Below are 18,844 nucleotides of genomic sequence, written 5' to 3'. Positions count from 1 at the left end.
TCTTTTATAAAGGCAATAATGTTATTCATGAATGCTCTACCTCTTGAATTAATTGTCTCCGAAAGGTTCAAATACCATCACATTGGGGATTAAATTTCAACATATGAATTTTAACAGATTGGAGGATTCACAAGCTTTCAGTTCCTAACATATGTATCTTATTTTGCTAAGACAGTTTCTTATATATAGGTCCAGTACCTTTGAGAGAAATGGTAATTCAGCTTTTCTAGTATGAATAGTTTATGAGGTCATTAGATTATTAGTTACTTTGCCCCAAATACTTAGTTTATCATTATTAAAATATTTGGTTTACCAAAGTCCTAGGATGATTTTATGTTCCAGGGAAGATGAAAAAATATTATTGAGCATTTATCATGTGCTAGGACTGTTACCACTATTATTTTATTTATCCCTTTTGAATTAGGAATCATTAGTGTCATTGGGAATAATGAACTAAGACTTAAAGTTTGTGTTTTTCCAAGGCTACATAGCTAATAAACAGAGATGCAGAGAGAGGAACCAACAGGAATCAAGCAGATAGTAGCATATGGACTCTATATGTGAGATGTGGGGGGTGTCAAAGAAAGGATAAATATCCCTGAAAGAAAGACATCATTGATTAGTTGCTATTTTTCCATCTACAAAAGTTTTCAGCAAAAGCAACCCCTGTCAATCTTCAGACAACAATTCTATTAAGGAAATTTAAAAGGTTAACTTATAGTTTGTTCACATTTATGAGTACACACATTTATGAGTACATACACTGTTTCTGTACACCCTTGATGGTTAAACATTTTTCAATGTCATTGCACTTTCAAAAATATTCATTTTTGAAATTTAATTTTATCTCTAAAATAAGTTCATCAAGGTCTTATTGCCCTCATGGGTGTCATTATGGTGTTTTGATAAATTATATATAAATAAATAAATAAAGCACTTTTTAGGTAATAATAAAATGGAGGTCCCAGAGCTGAGGCCTAACTTCCATGAGAAAGGCAGCTTGGAGTGTGTTTGCGAGTGGGGTGCTGTTGGGGCAGTGGGAGAAGCAGGCTGTTATAGAAGAGCTATCACTTGGTAGACTCTTAACACCTAAAATCAAGATATTTATTTAATGAGAGTTGACACAGTACACTGCGAATAATGTACTCAAAGTCAATCATAAATACTGGGGAAACCAGGAGCAGTGGAAAAGGAGAAGTCGAGTCCCAGCGATCCATTGCTTGGAGCTCGGCTAAGACCCCTTGAGGGGGGTCCTCCGAGGGGCTAGCGAATCGGCGCTCCGCCTCGAGCTGCGGGCGGGGAGGTGAGGACTGGGAGCGCAGGCAGGAAAGGTGGGGACCGGCTTGGAGGCCCGCGGGGAGGTAGGGACCCAGCCCAGGCGGGGCGCGGTGTTGGCCAGCGGTCCCCAAGCTTCAGACCCGCGTTTGGGCCGGCGCTAGGCTCCTCAGCGCTTTCCTGTCAGAAGAAGACGGGGCCACCTGACTCGCGCACGTTAAGGGACCCGCCCGCCACGGGGTTGGTCTTGTGGTGTTTTGTCCCAGTAGTTGTGGCCCCCCCCTTGGGTGTGTGTCCGGGGTCTCTCTCCTGAGCTAGAGCTGGGTGGGCCTCCGCATCTGTTTAGGCGCCTCGTCTTACGGCGGCGGGAAGGAGGCCGCGGTGGAGTGCGTGGCCCCAGCGCTCCAGGCGTGGGCCGCGCGGGCGCCCTGAGGCTCCCGCGAGGCCCGGGGAGTTCTAGTGGGCGATCTGGGATCTAGCGCCCCGCGGGCCACCACGTGGGAGGGGGAGCCTCGGGCTGGGGCTGCGACTGGGGTGCTTTTCGCTACCTGAGACCTGGAGACTGCAGGAATGTGTTCCCTTACTGTGTCAAACTCCCTGCAGTTGCTGAATGTTGGTCTTGGTTTCTTCACTAACGATTTCTAGCAAGTCAGTAATTTATTTGTATGTGAGTTTCTGCACTTTTGAAATTATATTTTTAACATTAAAAATGATAAAGTCGAAAATTTTATCAATAAGGATTATAAAAGATAAAAAGTGCTATAATATTATCAATGTAATTAGAGAAGGCAGCCTCAGCCTCCAAAGCCGCTGGGATTACAGGTGCCAGAGTGCCCGGCTATAATAGTTTAAATGTGTAGTTTTATTGTCTTATTTGCAGCTTATTTTACTCAAGCTGGGCGTGGTGGCCCACACGTGCAATCCCAGCAGCTAGGGAGGCTTAGGAGAATCCAGTTCAAAGCCAACTTCAGCAACTTAGCGAGGCCCTAAGCAACTCTTCCGTGAGACCCTGTCTCTAAATATAAAGTATAAAAAAGGGCTGGAGCGGCTGGGGTTGTGGCTCAGTGGTAGAGCGCTTGCCTTGCATGTGTGAGGCAATGGGTTCCATTCTCAGCACCACATAAAAATAAATAAAATAAAGGTATTATGTCCACTCACAACTAAAAAAAAATAAATAAAATAATAAGGGAGCTGGGGATGTGACTCAGTGATCAAGCGCCCCTGAGTTCAATCTCTGATACCAAAAAAAAAAAAAAAAAAAAGAAGAAGAAAAAGAAGAAAAGAAACACAAGCATATAAATGATGTTAGCCTTCAGATTTTCTTAAATTCTGAGGTATTATTTTAAAGCCAAGAAACATTTGTTATTTTTTTGGACAGTATAAAAATGACTAGCATTTTTTTTTCATATAATTGTTTTCAAGTTTTAACATTGGTTATCTAATAACGATGTTAACAGATTGTCCGAGATATGTATAAAACCATATTAATTTTTTTTACTATATCTTTTTGTTGATGACCGAGTGATTAGTAAATTGAGAAAAATAAAGTGGCCAGTTAAACATATTAGAGGACAGAAAACCCAGCAACTAAAACAGTGAAAAACTCCAACGTTCTAGATCAGTAAGAACAGTCTTAAAGTCCATTTGCAGGTTTAGCCCTCTTATCAGTGGTATTTCTCCAGAGATGGACTTGGAAATATTCCTTTCTTCCCCACATCAGTTCTACTTGTATCTTTTTTCCACATCAGGGAATTCTCAAAATTGGTAATGAGGATTTCTCCTCAAGATGGTACTCATATAATTTCTTTGATTTTAATGTCTATCCTGAGGATGAATTTGTAATGTACTAACTATCACAGAGTAAGTGAAATATAATTCACGTTTATGATTTGTGCATCTTATTTCATGTTTTGACCTATAGAATGTTCTGTCTTGTTTCAGAATTTAGAGAAAAAATTGGAAGGTAGATTTAGTGTGCACAGGGAAGTAATTGGAATAAGAAAGAAGCAATGTGAACCTGTAGAAATGGTGCTATGGTTTCCTTTCACATTTGAGTCTTTTTTCAGCCCTACATTTTTATTATATTCTTGGTGGCCAGAGGTGAACATTTTTAACCTTTACATCTCTGAATATCTTAAAGCAAAAAAAAAAAAAAGATTTTACACCATTTTTGAGTGTAAAAATATGTGTTAAATTTGTCTTTTGTAAAAGTTCAAACACATGAAAAATAAACTATTATTATGAACCCACACATACACGTTACATAGTTTTAGCAGTTACCAACTTGTCACCAATAATATTTTATCAGTACATTTCTACCATTCCCCCTTTATTTTGAAGCAAATTCCTGCATAGATACATAGTTGTATTAGAGGTACACACATTCACAATAAATTGTAATATCTCAACTCAAAAATAATACTATAAACAAAGTATTAACCCAAAAGGAGCAGTTAATTTTGTGTTATTGAAGAGGACAAATTTAGAGAAGTCTTTGAAGAAAAAAATGACATTTAACCTATACTTTGAAGAATGGACAAGAATTTTCCTGGAAGAAAATATTTTAAATATTGGTACAGTATGAAGAAAGGGGTACAAAATGTGAAAATATATGAATGAGTAGAGAACACAGTATGTTGATATTGAAATGCTTTGAAAGTCACAGAAGTTGAAACTGTAAGACTCATCTGTGGTTATATTTTAAAGGATGTTCTGAGAAACTAATGACTATAGTTTACTTATCCATATTTTCTCCATCTTTGTAAATAAAATATAAACTACCTTTTCTATATCTTGTAGATTTATGACAAAGTCCAGTTTTCAAAGATGTCAAAACTAAATGACTGCTTGTTTTCTGTGGATAGTTTGTTTTTTGAAAACCCAGATGAAATTGAAAAGTAAGTCTATCTCAAGGGCTAATAATACAGTATATTATTTTAGAGTTTAAAAAAATTAGGGAGTTTATTTTCTTCCTGATAAATACACAAATAAAAATGGCAGATCAACAGAACGATTGTATATTTAGAAACATGGAATTCAGATTCACTGGTAAGTAAGGTTCAGCATCTTAAATGTTATAGTTTTAAAAATTCAATTAATTCCTGCCAGTTTTATGTTCATTTGCTTTACATTTCTAATTTGTCAAGTTGTTCTTGACTAAGGTAAAGACTGGAAATAATGGTCAAAGAGTAGCTGAGAACAAGAAGTGATGACATGTTTTGAAAACAGAATGAGCATGTACCAAAGACGTAACTGTGATAAACGTATTTAGCTCAGGCAATGTGTAGGGATGGAAATAAAGATGTGAGACCATGTAGATTGCTCTCAATTCTGAATTTTATATGTATTTGTTATAATAACCTATTTTAATGAACCCCCTTATTGCTTTCACTCCTTCATTCTAATAGTAATTCAAATATTGATTGAATGCTGAAAGGATATAAAAAGAAAGAAACTCACTTCTAAAAGTTAAAATCTAATTGAGTTTAAACACACATATGGGAAGTCATTAATAAATAATCTGACTATGTAAATCATGATCCAGACTGGAATACTTTTTTTTAACCATATATTTTAATATTCTGTATTTAAACTCATTACATAGTATGATATAACATATCCATGACTCATATTCAGGTTTTTTGGACACAGAATCAGTATTTGAAATATTCTATGGTTAGTTATAAAGGAAATACTTTTAAATATTAAAAACTTATGATGGTAGTGGTGGCAATGATGATGAAGGACAATAGTTTGTTCTTGTTTGAGAATTGTGGTTAGCTCCTTTTAAGAGTATGAGAAAGTAGAAATATGTCACTTGGGAATTATTTTTAATTAATTTTTTATATATATGACAGCAGAATGCATTATAATTCTTATTACACATATACAGCACAATTTTTCATATCTCTGGTTGTATACAAAGTGTATTCACACCAATTTGTGTCTTTATACATGTACTTTGGATAATAATGTCCATCACATTCCACTATCATTTCTAACCCCATGCCCTGTCCCTTCCCTTCCCACCCCTCTGCCCTATCTAGAGTTGTCTATTCTTCCCATGCTCCCTCTCCCTTCCCCACTACCAGCCTCCTTATATCAGAGAAAACATTCGGCATTTGGTTTTTTGGGCTAACTTCACTTAGCATTGTCTTCTCTAACTCCATCCATTTACCTGCAAATGCCATTATTTTATTCTCTTTTATTGCTGAGTAATATTCCATTGTGTATATATGTATAGACTCGAAAACTTTTGAGAGTAAAAAAGTACATCCTGTTGGAGCAGCAGGAGTAAATCAGGACTGTAAGTCAGTGTATTAGGATTAGGGTTAGGCAAATTTTGGAACATATGATTGTTCTAACAATAAAACATTAAAAATGTATGAAAAATGATTAATATTCATGCAATAAAATTTCAGATTTGGAAGAAAGTAACCTTTAGCAAGATGATCAGGTCAGGCTTTATGGTAGTGGGGAGAGGCTTCAGGAGTCTTTGAAATATCTGATAATTCTTTGGACATAGAGGAAGTAGGCATTGAAGGCCCACTGTTAAAGGGGAAGAAAAAGGAATGAAGATGGGACAAGTCACAGTACTTGAGGGGTTAGTATATAGAAGTTTTTTAGAGTAGATGGTTCATAAAGGAGATAAGTGGTGCATAGAGTTCTAAAGTTGAGCATAGATTGTGGTGGGTGGTAAATGCTGTATAATTCTCTATGTGTTACAAGCTGTGAAATTAAATCAACAAACATTTCCTGAACAGCACACCTAATTATATAAAACACTGTGCTAAGTACTGCTTATATAAATGGAAATAAAAGCAAAGCCCTTAGATATTTACAATCTAGAGACAGTATCAGACTAATTAGCTATTTCTATCTATTATCTGTATACACACATATACACACACATAATACAATAAGTATGAGAAATATTGTGGATTCAGTGTATAAAAAGAGGGGGAGAAAATCTTTGAGAACCTAAGGAAATTTCTTGGAAAAGGTAGAATTTGAAGTGGGTTTTAAATGAACTTAAACTCTAGTGCCTAGAAAATCACCTGGCATGTACTAAATAGTTGTTGAATGGATTAATGAATGAATAATAGTAGAATTTCTATAGGTGGATATGGGTATGAGGCTGAGTAAAAGGTCCAGAAGAGTATAGAGTTTATCTTTTTAAATTTTTTTTAGGGGGGAAGGTGGCACTGGTGATTGAACTATTTAATTACATCCCCAGTCCTTTTTAATTTTATTTTGTAAGATAGAGTCTTGCTAAGTTGCTAAGGCTGGCCTCAAACTTGGAATCTTCCTGCCTCAGTCCCCTGAGTCACTGGGATTACAGGTGTGTACCCAGTTCCAGCAATAAAGGATGTATCTTTGAATAAAGATGAGGAGGCACAGAATGTGTTGTCTGTTTGGTATTGTACTAGCTTTCCATCACTGTGACAAAATACTTAAACAAAGCAAAAGTTTATTTTATCTCGTAGTTTTGAGGAGTTTGGTCCATGGTCATTTGGTTTGTTGCTTTTGGGCCTGTTGTGAGGCAATATATCATGGTGGGAGCACCTGGTGGAAAAAGCCCTCACTTCATGGCAGCTGGGAATCAAAGAGAGGTGAAAGGGTCAGAGTCACACTCTCTCTCAAGAGCATCCCTCTGATGATATAAATTCCACCCCCTGGGCTCCATCTCTTAAGTGTTTCACCACCTCCCAATAGTGTCACAAGCTGGTAAGCTAGCCTTTCAACATATGGGCCTTTGGAGTACACTTATCCAAACTTTAACAGGTATATAACAAGTAGTTCAGTTTACCCTAAACCTAAAGGTATGGGTAGAATTAAAACTGTAAGGTACTCTAAGTCCCTTGGGAAGTTTGTCATTATCTGAAAGCCACTGAAGAATTTTGAATAGAGTACTATGATGAAAATGATTCTAAATTAATGTAAGAATGTGTAAGGTGTATTAGAGAGAAAGCCTGGAGGCAGTGAATTCAGTTAAGACACTATTGTTCTCAATCAGATGTAAGTTGATTAGGATCTTAATTATAATAGTGACAATGGAAATACAAAGAAAATGATGAATTTCAGAAGCATTAAAAGGAATATGTATCTATATATTGTGAATAAAAAAAGATTATGCTATGGTTTGGAGTTGGTGACTGGGAGAATGATGGCACCTCTAGAAAAAAAGAGGGAAATCATAAAGAAGATTTAATTTTATGAGGAGACTGAATAGTAGAGCTAGATGTATACTTCTTATATCCCATTATTCTCTTTCTTGGATTTTCTGGAATGGTCTCTACGTAGAAAAGAGTTAACATAACAGGCCTAAATGGCTATCCTTGCAAAGCCTGTTTGCAAGGTTGACCTTTGGTTGGAATCTGAGAACAGATTTCAGGAAGGTTCCCACCATTAACTGATAACAGTGGCTCACTGTGCATAAACTGTTTATACAAATAATGTGGTTTATGTGAACACCTGCTTTTCTTCTGGGATTCTGGAATTTATATGTCCGACAGGGAATGCTTGGGGGTGATTAGTCCCCAATAAACCCTGACCATTGAGTTCCAAATGAACTTTCCTCATTGGTAACATTTCATGCATGTTGTCACAATTGGTTATTTAATGTGACCCTTGTGTGGAGAGGACTCTTGGAAACTTGTGCCTGGTTTCCCTAAGACTTTGCCCAATTGCTAGGAGTAGGACTCAGCTAGGAAATCGTTGAACTGAGTGTGATCTTAGGAACCCTCTGTCATAGTCCTAAATTTCAAATGCTCTGGCATTTGCTCAGTCTCTCAGACATTGTCAAATAATGTTGTGGATTTTTTATTTGAAAAATATAGTCATAGTAGCTATGTGCTAGGTACTAAGAGGGACAGAAAATTCAAAGATTAAGTCTCGTACTTGGGAGAACTTAGTACAATAAATGAAAATAAATTAATCTTAAAATGCTTGGGATTCAGTGTAGGCAGTATATATGGTTTTTTTCCTCAAGTTTTTCCTGTCACCTAGCACTTACTTTTTATCTTAATGAAAGCAAGTCAACTTTGATTGGTAAAGATATGTTAAAGCAGTATCAGTTAATAAGGTCACAGCTGAAATGTATGGACAGGTAAAGATGCCAACAGGGTGGCAAAAATCTCATCAATTACCATTGACTTATAAAGTCAACCAATTTCAACCAATTTCTTAGAGATTTTGTGGTTGCATATGGTTCTGAACCAAGTATTTGGGTTTGGACATTAATTTTCACTCAAGTTGTAGGAATACTCAAGAATACTAATAATGGAGTGATTTACCCAGTAAAGACCCATGATTATAGGTAAGATACATCATAAGTAATTTGTTACATGTAATAGTTAAAGTGCAGAATTTGAGAATGGTTTAGTACTTTTTAAAAAGTTGGAATAGATTTAAAATTCCTATCACTGGCATTTCAATTAGAGAAAATGAAGTGGAACTATTGCCATTCCTATTTAGGTAGCATATCTTACATGCAATGTTATTAATTTTTAAAAATATTTTTATAGTGGATGGACACAATACCTTTATTTCATTTTTATATGGTGCTGAGGATTGGATCCAGTGTCTCATACATGCTAGGCAAGTACTCTACCAACTGAGTTCCAATCCCAACTCCAGTCCCCGTATTATTAATTCTGTGACACACAAGGGATAAAAGATTGAGAACATTGCTGTATAGGGATAAATCATAGTGGTAACAGAAATTGAGTAAAGTTTAATAAATATATGTTTCTGATTGTAGATCTTTTTAAGCATATATTCACATTTTTTATATTTTATATAGCTATCCAGACAATGAAAAATCATTGGATTGGTTTCTTCCTCCTCCTCCATTGATTTCAGAAATTCCAGATACTCAGGAATTAGAGGAGGAAATAGAAAGTCATAAATTGCAAGGTAAGTTATCATATATTTGTTGTGAAACCAAATGCATGCAGTTAATGTCAATATAAAAAACCTAGTAACATGAAAATATTAATTCCTTTATTTTAATGGGAAAAAATGAGAGTCAAAGACTTCTCTTATTCAAAATAATGCTCACCAAACCTTATGATCTAACACATTTACCTTCTCCATATATACATACACATATGTGTGCATAGTACATAATATCCTATCACATACTTGTTCTGACTGTTGTTCAGTGAATATTTGTTTCTCTTTAACCATTAAAACTCTTGTCACTGCTCTTCAGTTTTGTTCTTTTCTAATTGGTAACATCTTCTGGGAGACAGAACTTTATGTGAAAGAACAAGATAACAGAAGATTATACATGTTGAGACCATTTTTTTAAATCTTGAGGAATGCTTAAACAATATATGTTATCTAATATGATGTTACTGGTAAAATTTTAATCTTAAATTGGTAATTTCATGCATAAATATTTTAATATTAAGCTTATAAGTTACATGATTTATATATAAATAGATATATGTATACTCTTGAATGTATCAAATACTATACTTCATGTATGGTATACATCTGGTGTAATATTTATAAATAGATGGTAAAGCAAATTTAAGCTCTTCTGAACTTCCTCTAAACATCCCATAGATTCTGGGGAAAAAAAACAACTCTAAAGAAATGTTTAAAATTCTAACACTCTGATGAAGATATTTCTTTATCTTGATTTTAGAAGCAGGATTACAAAGTTAAAAAAAGCACTATGTCCTATATTTTAATACTGGATCATATTCATTAAGATTTTGTATGATTGACCATTGTATTTCTGTGTGTAAATTATTTATATATAATTTTACATCCTCATAATTACTTGTATAAGTATGCCATTTGTAGTAGCCAGAATAGTTAAATATTAAAATTATTACTACTTTTGTCATCAGGATTTAAACCTATTTTATAACATAGATGCTGTATAAATTTTGAATTTAATCTTAATAATTCTGAAGTAATTTCTAAGTTGCTTTCAGAAACAACCTGGTATTTCGAAGCCATATATGGTATTATAGAGTATCTTGTTATTATACTAATACTTTTCTTGACTTTCATATTTAACAAAAAAAATTTAACTAGTAAACTTTTAAAAATTAATTAAATTTTTCATTATAATATTGAAAATGTGTTTTAATGAATAATATATAATAACCAATATATTCCTCTTTTGTAGGTCAGGAAAATAATTCAAAAATGTTAATGTCAAATTTAAAGATTACTAATGAAGACATAAATTATATTTCACCAACACAAAAATTCCAGTTTCCCTCTTATAAATATGAATATGATTATCTAAATTTAGGAGTAGCAGGTATTAATGACTCATCACATGTTGCTGGCAAGCTGACATATGGTTCTTCTCAGAAATATACAAACCACATGGGCACCAAGATAGCACCTGAGGATACTGTTCCTGATGATGCAAAATTAGGTAACGTTATAGAGGAAAAGGGAGAGAGCACACCAGCATTTCGAAAAAGGTAATTAATTAAATGTAATAAATAACATTCAGTGAATAAAGTAGAATATTAATGTGTTCATCCAAAAATATTAAACATGATAGATTCTGAATGAGAAAAATAGTAATAACAAAGTATTATACATTAAACATTCTGTTATATTTGGGATTCTAGATTTTTACCTTTAAGGACCTTACAATTTAGTGGGAAGCATAGATACATAACTAAAAATAATTGACTAAATACTTCATGGTATAACAGTTATTTTCATGAAGTAAGTATATTGTTAGAGCAGAGATTGTTAAACTTTTTATCATAAGTACCCCATTGCATTTAAAAAGTATTGAAGATTCCCAAAAAGTTTTTATTAAGGTAGGTTATATATATATATCAGTATTTAATCATATTAGAAATTAAAACCAAAAAATTAAAAAGTACTTATTTACTAATTCATCTTAAACTCATACTAAACCTACTACCGATTAATCTAATTAATGAATTTTCAGTTAAAAAGACTTTTCCTGCATGAAGTGTAGGAAATAATGTGTTAAAAATACATTAGAGTAACATATTAAAAATAATGTATTGTATACTAATGGTCCCTGACATAGTGATGGTTTGATATAGGAATTTTTGACCTTATGGTGGTTTGAAAGCAATGTGCATTCAGTTGAAACTGTACTTCAAATTTTGGACTCTGATCTTTTTCCATGTTAGCAATATATGGTACCATACTTTCTCACTGAAACTATGCGGGCAACAGTAGAGAGCCATAGCTCTCTGTCAGCCACTCAGTAACCAGGGTAAACAACAGATAATCTACAGTGTACTGTGTTACTAAGCTGCAATGTTCAATAAGTTAGAGATAGTAAGTGCATTTTTGATTTATGATTTTCAGCTTATGATAAGTTTATTGGTACATAACCCCACTTTAAGTCCAGGAGTATCTATGTATATAATAGAATACTATTGAGCCATAAAAAAACCTAGGAGGGGCTGGGATTGTGGCTTTGTGGTAGAGTGTTTGCCTCGTATGTGTGAGGCCCTGAGTTCGATTCTCAGCACCACATATAAATAAAATAAAGGTACATTTATAACTAAAATAAATATATATTTTTTAAAAACCTAGGAAATTTTGTCATTTGTGGCAACACGAATGAATGTAGAAGACATTATGTTAAGTAAACTAAGCCAGGCACAGAGAATCAAATAACATGATCTCCCTTGTATGTGGAATCTAAAGAAGTCAAACATAGGGCTGGGTATGTAGGTCAGGAGGAGAGCACTTGCCTAGCATATATGAAGTTCTGGGTTTGATCCCCAGCACTGCAAAAAATAAAAGAGGTTGGTTGAACTCTGAAATGGAGAGTAGAATTGCAGTTATCAGAGTCTGGGGGAGATGTTGAAGGAGGAATGCAGAGGTATTGATGAACAAAGTTGCAGTTATATAGAAGTTCTGGTGTTCTGTTGTGTAGTAGCTGCAGTTAATAGTAATGTATTGTATAATCCAAAATAGCTAGAAGAGAATGGTCTCATTCCAAAGAAATGATAAATGTTTGAGGTGACAGATTTAATAATTACCTTGATTTGGTTACTACAAACTATATATTTGTATCAAAATATCACTTTGTACCCCATAATTATGTATAATTACAAGTTATCTATTAAAATTAAAAAATTAAGTTCTATTTTCTAAAACAAAAAATAGTTTAGTGAGAAAAGTGGCATTGTTTTATATTTTTGCAATACAGTTGGATTCTCATTTATGTCTTTTAAGTCTGTCGTGATGTCTTGTGACTTGGCTTAGTAATATTGTGAAAATAATTTTGATTTAATGGACTCCCTGAAAGAGTCCCAGACTGTTCTTTGAAAACAGGTGTCCTGGAACATTTAACATGAGGACATGATCTACCCCAATCAGGAAAAACTTTCTTGAGTAAGTGGTGTTTACACTTAACCTTAAAGAAAAATAGAAGTAAAGTAGGTGAAAATAAAGAGGGAGAGTGTTAATAGGTAGAAAGAGTAGAATGTACAGAAGTCCTGAGGTAGCACAGAGTTAAGCAATTCTTTGCAAAAAGTTCCTTTAGTTTGAAGTAAGAGAATGCTGAGAGGTAAGGTATGAAGGAACTAAGCCATTCAGAATTTTATAGACCATGATCAACATCTTGTACTTTAAGGCCATGTTTCTTAAATTATAGTACCTAGACACACTGTATTGAGGCACCTAAAATGGTTTTTAAAATTTTAGATTTCTGGGTCCTACCTTAGACCTATTAAATCATAGTTTTAGTAAAGATGAGAATGGGATCTAGAAACTAATTTTAAACAAATTTTCCAGATGATCATATTGTATACTAAAGTTTGAGAATCATTTTCCTAAAAGTCCATGCAAAAGAGTGAAATTAGATTTTCTTTTCCTTTAAAATTGATTTTGGCCCCAGTATGGTGGACAAACAAGAAGGGAGTTAGAATATATTGTGAAGAGTCAATTAAAAGGTTATTATATTGGTGTAGGTGAGAGACAAGTCTTGACCTAGGACTTTGATAGCAAAAATGAAGATAGTCCAAAGTTATTTAGGAGGTAGAATCCCATTGTACTTAAATGATTACTGTATGTGAGATCTTAAACCTACATTTCTAGTTTGAACCATAATAATGAAGAATGGTGGGCCCTTAAGTAATAATAAAAAAAAACCTTAAAGAAAGATTAGATTTAGGGGAATGTGATGAATAGATTTGGACATATTGATTTTAGGTACTTATAAATTATGCAGACAGACAATTGAATATATAGGTTCAAGATTCAGAAGAGATCTAGTTTATAGTTTTTGTTCTCTCTATGACATAGATGAGGTTATCTGTCATTTTGAGAGAATAAGTAGGGCATTATGAAAGATTGGGAAGAATAGGAAAAATTATGGAGATTAGGAAAGCAATCTAATTAGACTAATGCTGGGCACTATAAATGATGCTGGATATTATAAAAAGAACAGTTGAGGTAAGTATGATTTCTTATATCAGATTTAATAAGTTATAATTCAGATAACATGAAATTCACCCTTTTGAATGCACAAACTCATTGGTGTTTAGAATACTTATATAGTTGTACAGCCATCACTATTATTTAATTTTAAGACATATTCATTACCCCCCACCCAAAGAAACTTAATAATAAAGTCCTACAAAATTATTTCTGTTAAAGAATGCCAACCAGGAAAGCAGGGTGCCCAGACTCCTTACCTCTCTATGTGCCTGATAAACTCAGGTTTTCTACAACCCAGTCTGTATAGGTTCATTTGCCAGAATGACTTAAATCTCAGGAAAACACATTTCTTGCATTTACTGGTTTATTATAAAGGCTACAACTCCAAATAAAGAAATTCATAGGGCTGACTATTGGGGATGAGGTGGAGTAAGCCTCTATGAGTGTGCCACCCTGTCAGCACCTTGATGTGTTCACCAACTCAAAAGCTCTCTGAGCACCATTGTTTGTTTTAACAAAGGTCCCATTATATGAGCATGATTGATGAAATGATTTGTCAGTGGCAATGAGCTTAATCTCCAGCCCATCCTGAAGGTCAAAGGGGAAAGAGTAGGGAGACCAAAAGTTTCAACCAGTTAAGCACATGGTTGGATGGGAGAGAGAAAAGAGAAAAAAGGGAGAGAGAGAAAGGAGATCAGAGTCCTTCTGGGGCACACCTCCAATGACTAGAACACCTCCCACTGAGCTAAAAGTCTCCATTATGTCCCAGTAGCTGGGGATTTGACCTTTAACACTTGGGCTTTTGACCCAAACTATAGCATTTCTGACCCAAACTATAGCATTTCTGACCCAAACTATAGCATTTCTGAACTCTTTATTTTATTCCATGGACTAATATATGCTATTTTTATGCTACTCCTACAATGGAGCTTTGTAGTTTAAATTAAGAAGTGTGAGTCTTACAATTTTGATCTTTTTTTTCAAGATTGTTTTGGCTATTTTGTGTTCTTTGCATTTTCATATGAATTTTAGTATAAGAAGCCAGCTGTTATTTTGATAGAGATTGTGTTGAATCTGTAGATCAACTTGAAGAATCTTACCATCTAACAATTTAAAATCTTCCAATCTAGGAACATGAGTTGTCCTTCCATTTTTAAAAGTTTTCTTTAATTCTCTCAATTATGTTTTAGTTTTTCAGTGGATAGTTTTATACTTATGTTGTTAAATTTATTCTTAAGTATTTTATTTTTTGGCTGTTATTTTACATGGACTCTTTTTTCCCTTAATTTTTTTCTTCAGATTTTCCATTGCTAGTTTATGAAAATATAATTGGTTTTTGTATATTAACATTATATCCTGCAAGCTTGTTGATGATGACTCTGAATTTTAATACTAATCACCTGCTCCAAAGTTGTACTTTTTACCCATTCATATTCCACTGCCTTGCTGTAATTATTTTAAAAAATCATTCAGGAGTGAGGTTTTGTGATGTAAGTATGATAAAAATAATAAAGTGAATAAAAGTTGTCAGAATCAAAATGGAGTCACTTTTGTCAAACCCTAACAAAAAGGGAATAGAGAGGTCATAAAGAAGGGGATCTCTCACACAATGGCCTATGATAAAAACTGTTATATGAGTACTCTGAAAACCACAACCTTGCATAAAGGCATTAAGGTACCACATCCTTACACAAAGAATACTTTTGCAATGACATTTGCCCAACAATTTGTCAGCCTTGAACTGACACTGCTCTTCTTATTAAAATCCTTGCTGAGGACAGTTTTTTCAGTGCAACTTATTAACCTTATTTTACCTTTCAGAAGCCTTGCCATTCTTTGCCTCTCTGGTATGCATATGGTTTGCCATTACTCCAAGTAAATTCATTTCTTTGTAGAGCCTCTTGCTCTGTTTTTTTTTTTTTTTTACTATTTTAAAGTTTTTTTTATTTTTGACTGACACAATTGTTGTAGATATTTATGGGATACCATGTGATATTTTGATACATATATACAACTGTGTAATGATCAAATTAGGGTAATTAGCATATCCATCACTTTAAACCTTTATTCATTTCTTTGTGATGAGAGAAATTAAAAATTAAAATCCTCTCTTCTAGCTATTTTGAAATAGATTATATATTATCATTAACTATAATCACCCTATTATGCAATAACACATCAGAACTTGTTCCTCCTACCTGTCTGTAACATTATATCCATTGACCAATCTCTTCCCATCCTACTCCTATACCCTCCCCAGCCTTTAATAACCAATATTCTATTCTCAATTTCTATGAGATGAATGTTTTTATTTCACATGAGCTCATGCTGCATTTGTCTTTCTGTTCCTGGCTTATTTCTTTTAACACATTGTCTTCCAGGTTCATCCATGTTGAAATTGACAGCATATCATTATTTTTATAGATGAATGAGTCCATTTTCTCATCCTCTGGAAATGCAGTCTGTCTTCTTTATCCATTGGTCCATTGAATAAATGTGAAATGCTTCATGAATTTGTGTGTCACCTATTCTTCTCTGTACCATTCCAGTTTTAGTATGCATATGTTCCTCTGCGAATATTAACATCCCAGACCAAGGGGTTGCAGTCTTTCCCTCTGCAGATGTCTGGCATTCTCCCTTGAATGTGTATTCTTTGCTTCACCTCCAAAGACATCTCACCCTGGGCCTTTCTCTTCAGTATTTCTCCAGTGTTTAAGCTCCATGTTGCAGAAAGCTCAGTCCTTATCCCCGGTGCCAGTACAATAATGAGGACATGGTTTTGAGAAAAAGGAAAAAGGTTTATTGCTTTGCTAGCAAAGGAGAAACACAGGGGACTCCTGTCCCAAAAGCTGTGATTCTTGCTCTGTTTTTTTTAATTAGTATTTTTGGGTTTATTTTTGTTTGTTTGTTTTTGTATCAGGGATTGAACCCAGGGGTGCTTAACCACTGAGCCACATCCCTAGCCCTTTTTATTTTTTTTATATAGGTACAGAATATTGCTAAGTTGCTTAGGGCCTTGCTAAGTTGCTAAGGCTGGCTTTGAACTTGTGATCCTCCTTCCTCAACCTCCCAAGTGGCTGGGATTACAGACATGTTCCACTGTGCCCAGCTTCTGTTGTTATTTTTATATTAACAGGATAAGCAGAGTTTAGAATATTGGTAAGAAAGTGGCCATGGAATTTAAGTCCACAAATGGTAGACAAGAAAAGAAAAAGGGAAGATAGCTTAGGAAAAAATAGGTTAATTACAGTTAACTTGTTCTTTGAACTCACTGGTTCCTTGAGCAAATAAACTAACAGAATAAAAGTTTGAAGTTGGAAAAAATATATCGGAATCATTATTCATCAGATTATTGAGAGGAAGGGCAGTTTGGGATAATGACAGACTCTGGTGAGACAGTAGATGACTGAGGTCATGTGAAGGAGAATTCCTTTGGAAATGAATTTTCTGAGGAATTGAGAGATAAGGATTTTGAATGGGTTGTCTCCATGAATGTTGCAGTAGCACAGAATATTGGCAAAATTCTGAAAGCAAGAGGAAAGTATTCTGAAGTGACCAGAAGGTTGATAAGTGATATATGCTATTAGGAAGTGGCATAGATGAATAGCGTAGATTACTATTGTGAGAGTGGAAAAATTATCTAGATTTGGAATAGAGAGGAAAACACTCTCAATCTTCAAGTACATTGAATGTGAGAGAATTAGGAGTTTCCACTTGGGGGTTTTCTTAAGAAGCAACAGTTTTCTAGGGCAGAGCCACATTGTTTGTTTGTTTGTTTGTTTGTTTTTAAAGCCAGGGATAATAAATAATCAATGAGGAAGTCAAGGACCTAGGGGAGTTTATTAAGTGGGAGTTCCAGAGGATTTAGGAAGATTCTGAGGTCCAGAGAATTTTGATAACTAGAATGTAGATAATGTCGTTACAGTTTGTAAAACTTATTTCAAACTCGTACTAACTTTAAAGTCACACAGCTACAAAGCAGAGGAGCTTTAAACTTAAACCTAGGTCTGTCTGATTCTAACCAATATCACAGCATATTGCAGGGAATCATACTATAGCTTGAATATCCTTGTTCCCAGTACAATATGTATTATCTAAGATTATCTGCTTTTGAATTTTCCATCTTCAAAGATAAAACATTAGAGGATGCTAAAATACATTTTTCAAGTTTTTTCAGAGACTTGTTCTTATACAAAAGCATATCATTGTGACAGAGTAATTTACAAATTATTTCATGTTTGCATAGTGTTTAAGTATCATTTCTTATACAATTCTGTAAGTCTGATACCTTATATCATCCCCATTACTTATTCTATAAGATGTAAGTGTTATATTGGAAACCTTAATGATTACTACATCTCTTGAGGCTATTTTGAACAAATTACTGTGGTAGATTTTCTTTTGATCAAATATAATACATAAGTCATAAAGATGATGTCTCCTTGTTTTTCAGAACTTTGCCAAGAAGTATTCTTTACACTAGGGTTATTATTAGATAGTGTTTGGGATGATTTGATCTGCTGATACACTTTCCTATTTGGGGGGATGATGTAGGCTAGGGTATACAACCTTGAATTGACTGGCAAGTAAAACTGAATGAACTGATACTTTCTGTGAAGCTAAATGTTATGGATAACAACTTTTAATTCATGACAAGTATGTTGATTTATTCCTATAAATTTAATACATGTGTTAATATATTGTTATATCGAATCACTTTAGTAAAATATAACTACTATTAGATGAATTACTTTTTTTGTGACTATATTGTGTGGCCTTTTTCCCTCCCTTTAGCACTTTTCTGACTTATTCAGCAGTCATTAATTATCTTGTTGTGTACAGCTTATCCCCAAACTTAGTGGCTTAAAAACAACAATAAATGCTTTTCTCATTGTTTCTGTAAGTTAGGAACTTAGGAACAATTTACTTGGATGTTTTGGCCTGGGGTCTCTCATGAGAATGCAAAAGAGATTGGGAACTTCTGACAGGGCTATAATCAGAATTTTGGCACAGTCTGTGGTCATCTGACACTTGGCAGGGGATCTTCTTTCATGGTGGATCATTCACCTTGGCTGACACGTTGCTGCTGGCTCTTGACAGGAAGCTTCAGTACCTATCCACATGGGCCTTCTTCATAAGGTTGTTTGAGAGT

General features: G+C 34.3%; 1 protein-coding gene across 16 annotated transcripts in view; it reads left to right on the top strand.

The window, feature by feature from the left end:
• The first annotated feature begins 1,214 nt into the window (after positions 1-1,214).
• Positions 1,215-18,844, top strand: part of Hfm1 (helicase for meiosis 1) — an 86,975-nt gene continuing 69,345 nt past the window's right edge. For 2 of the 16 annotated variants that reach the window (XR_013427899.1, XM_078026720.1), the window contains exons 1-4: positions 1,241-1,515; positions 4,075-4,172; positions 9,080-9,192; positions 10,424-10,730. Coding sequence is in view for 13 of the 16 variants with exons in the window: in XM_078026720.1 (XP_077882846.1) it covers positions 4,102-4,172; positions 9,080-9,192; positions 10,424-10,730 (491 nt within the window). In the remaining 3 variants the exon portion in view is untranslated. Of the gene's footprint in view, positions 1,516-4,074; positions 4,173-9,079; positions 9,193-10,423; positions 10,731-18,844 lie in introns of those variants that run through there. The other 14 variants (XM_078026709.1, XM_078026712.1, XR_013427898.1 and 11 more) reach the window with 13 other exon arrangements.

This window comes from Ictidomys tridecemlineatus, chromosome 11, assembly GCF_052094955.1.
Source record: "Ictidomys tridecemlineatus isolate mIctTri1 chromosome 11, mIctTri1.hap1, whole genome shotgun sequence".
Classification (NCBI taxonomy): Eukaryota; Metazoa; Chordata; class Mammalia; order Rodentia; family Sciuridae; genus Ictidomys; species Ictidomys tridecemlineatus.
This window is presented reverse-complemented; position numbering and strand designations above follow the sequence as displayed.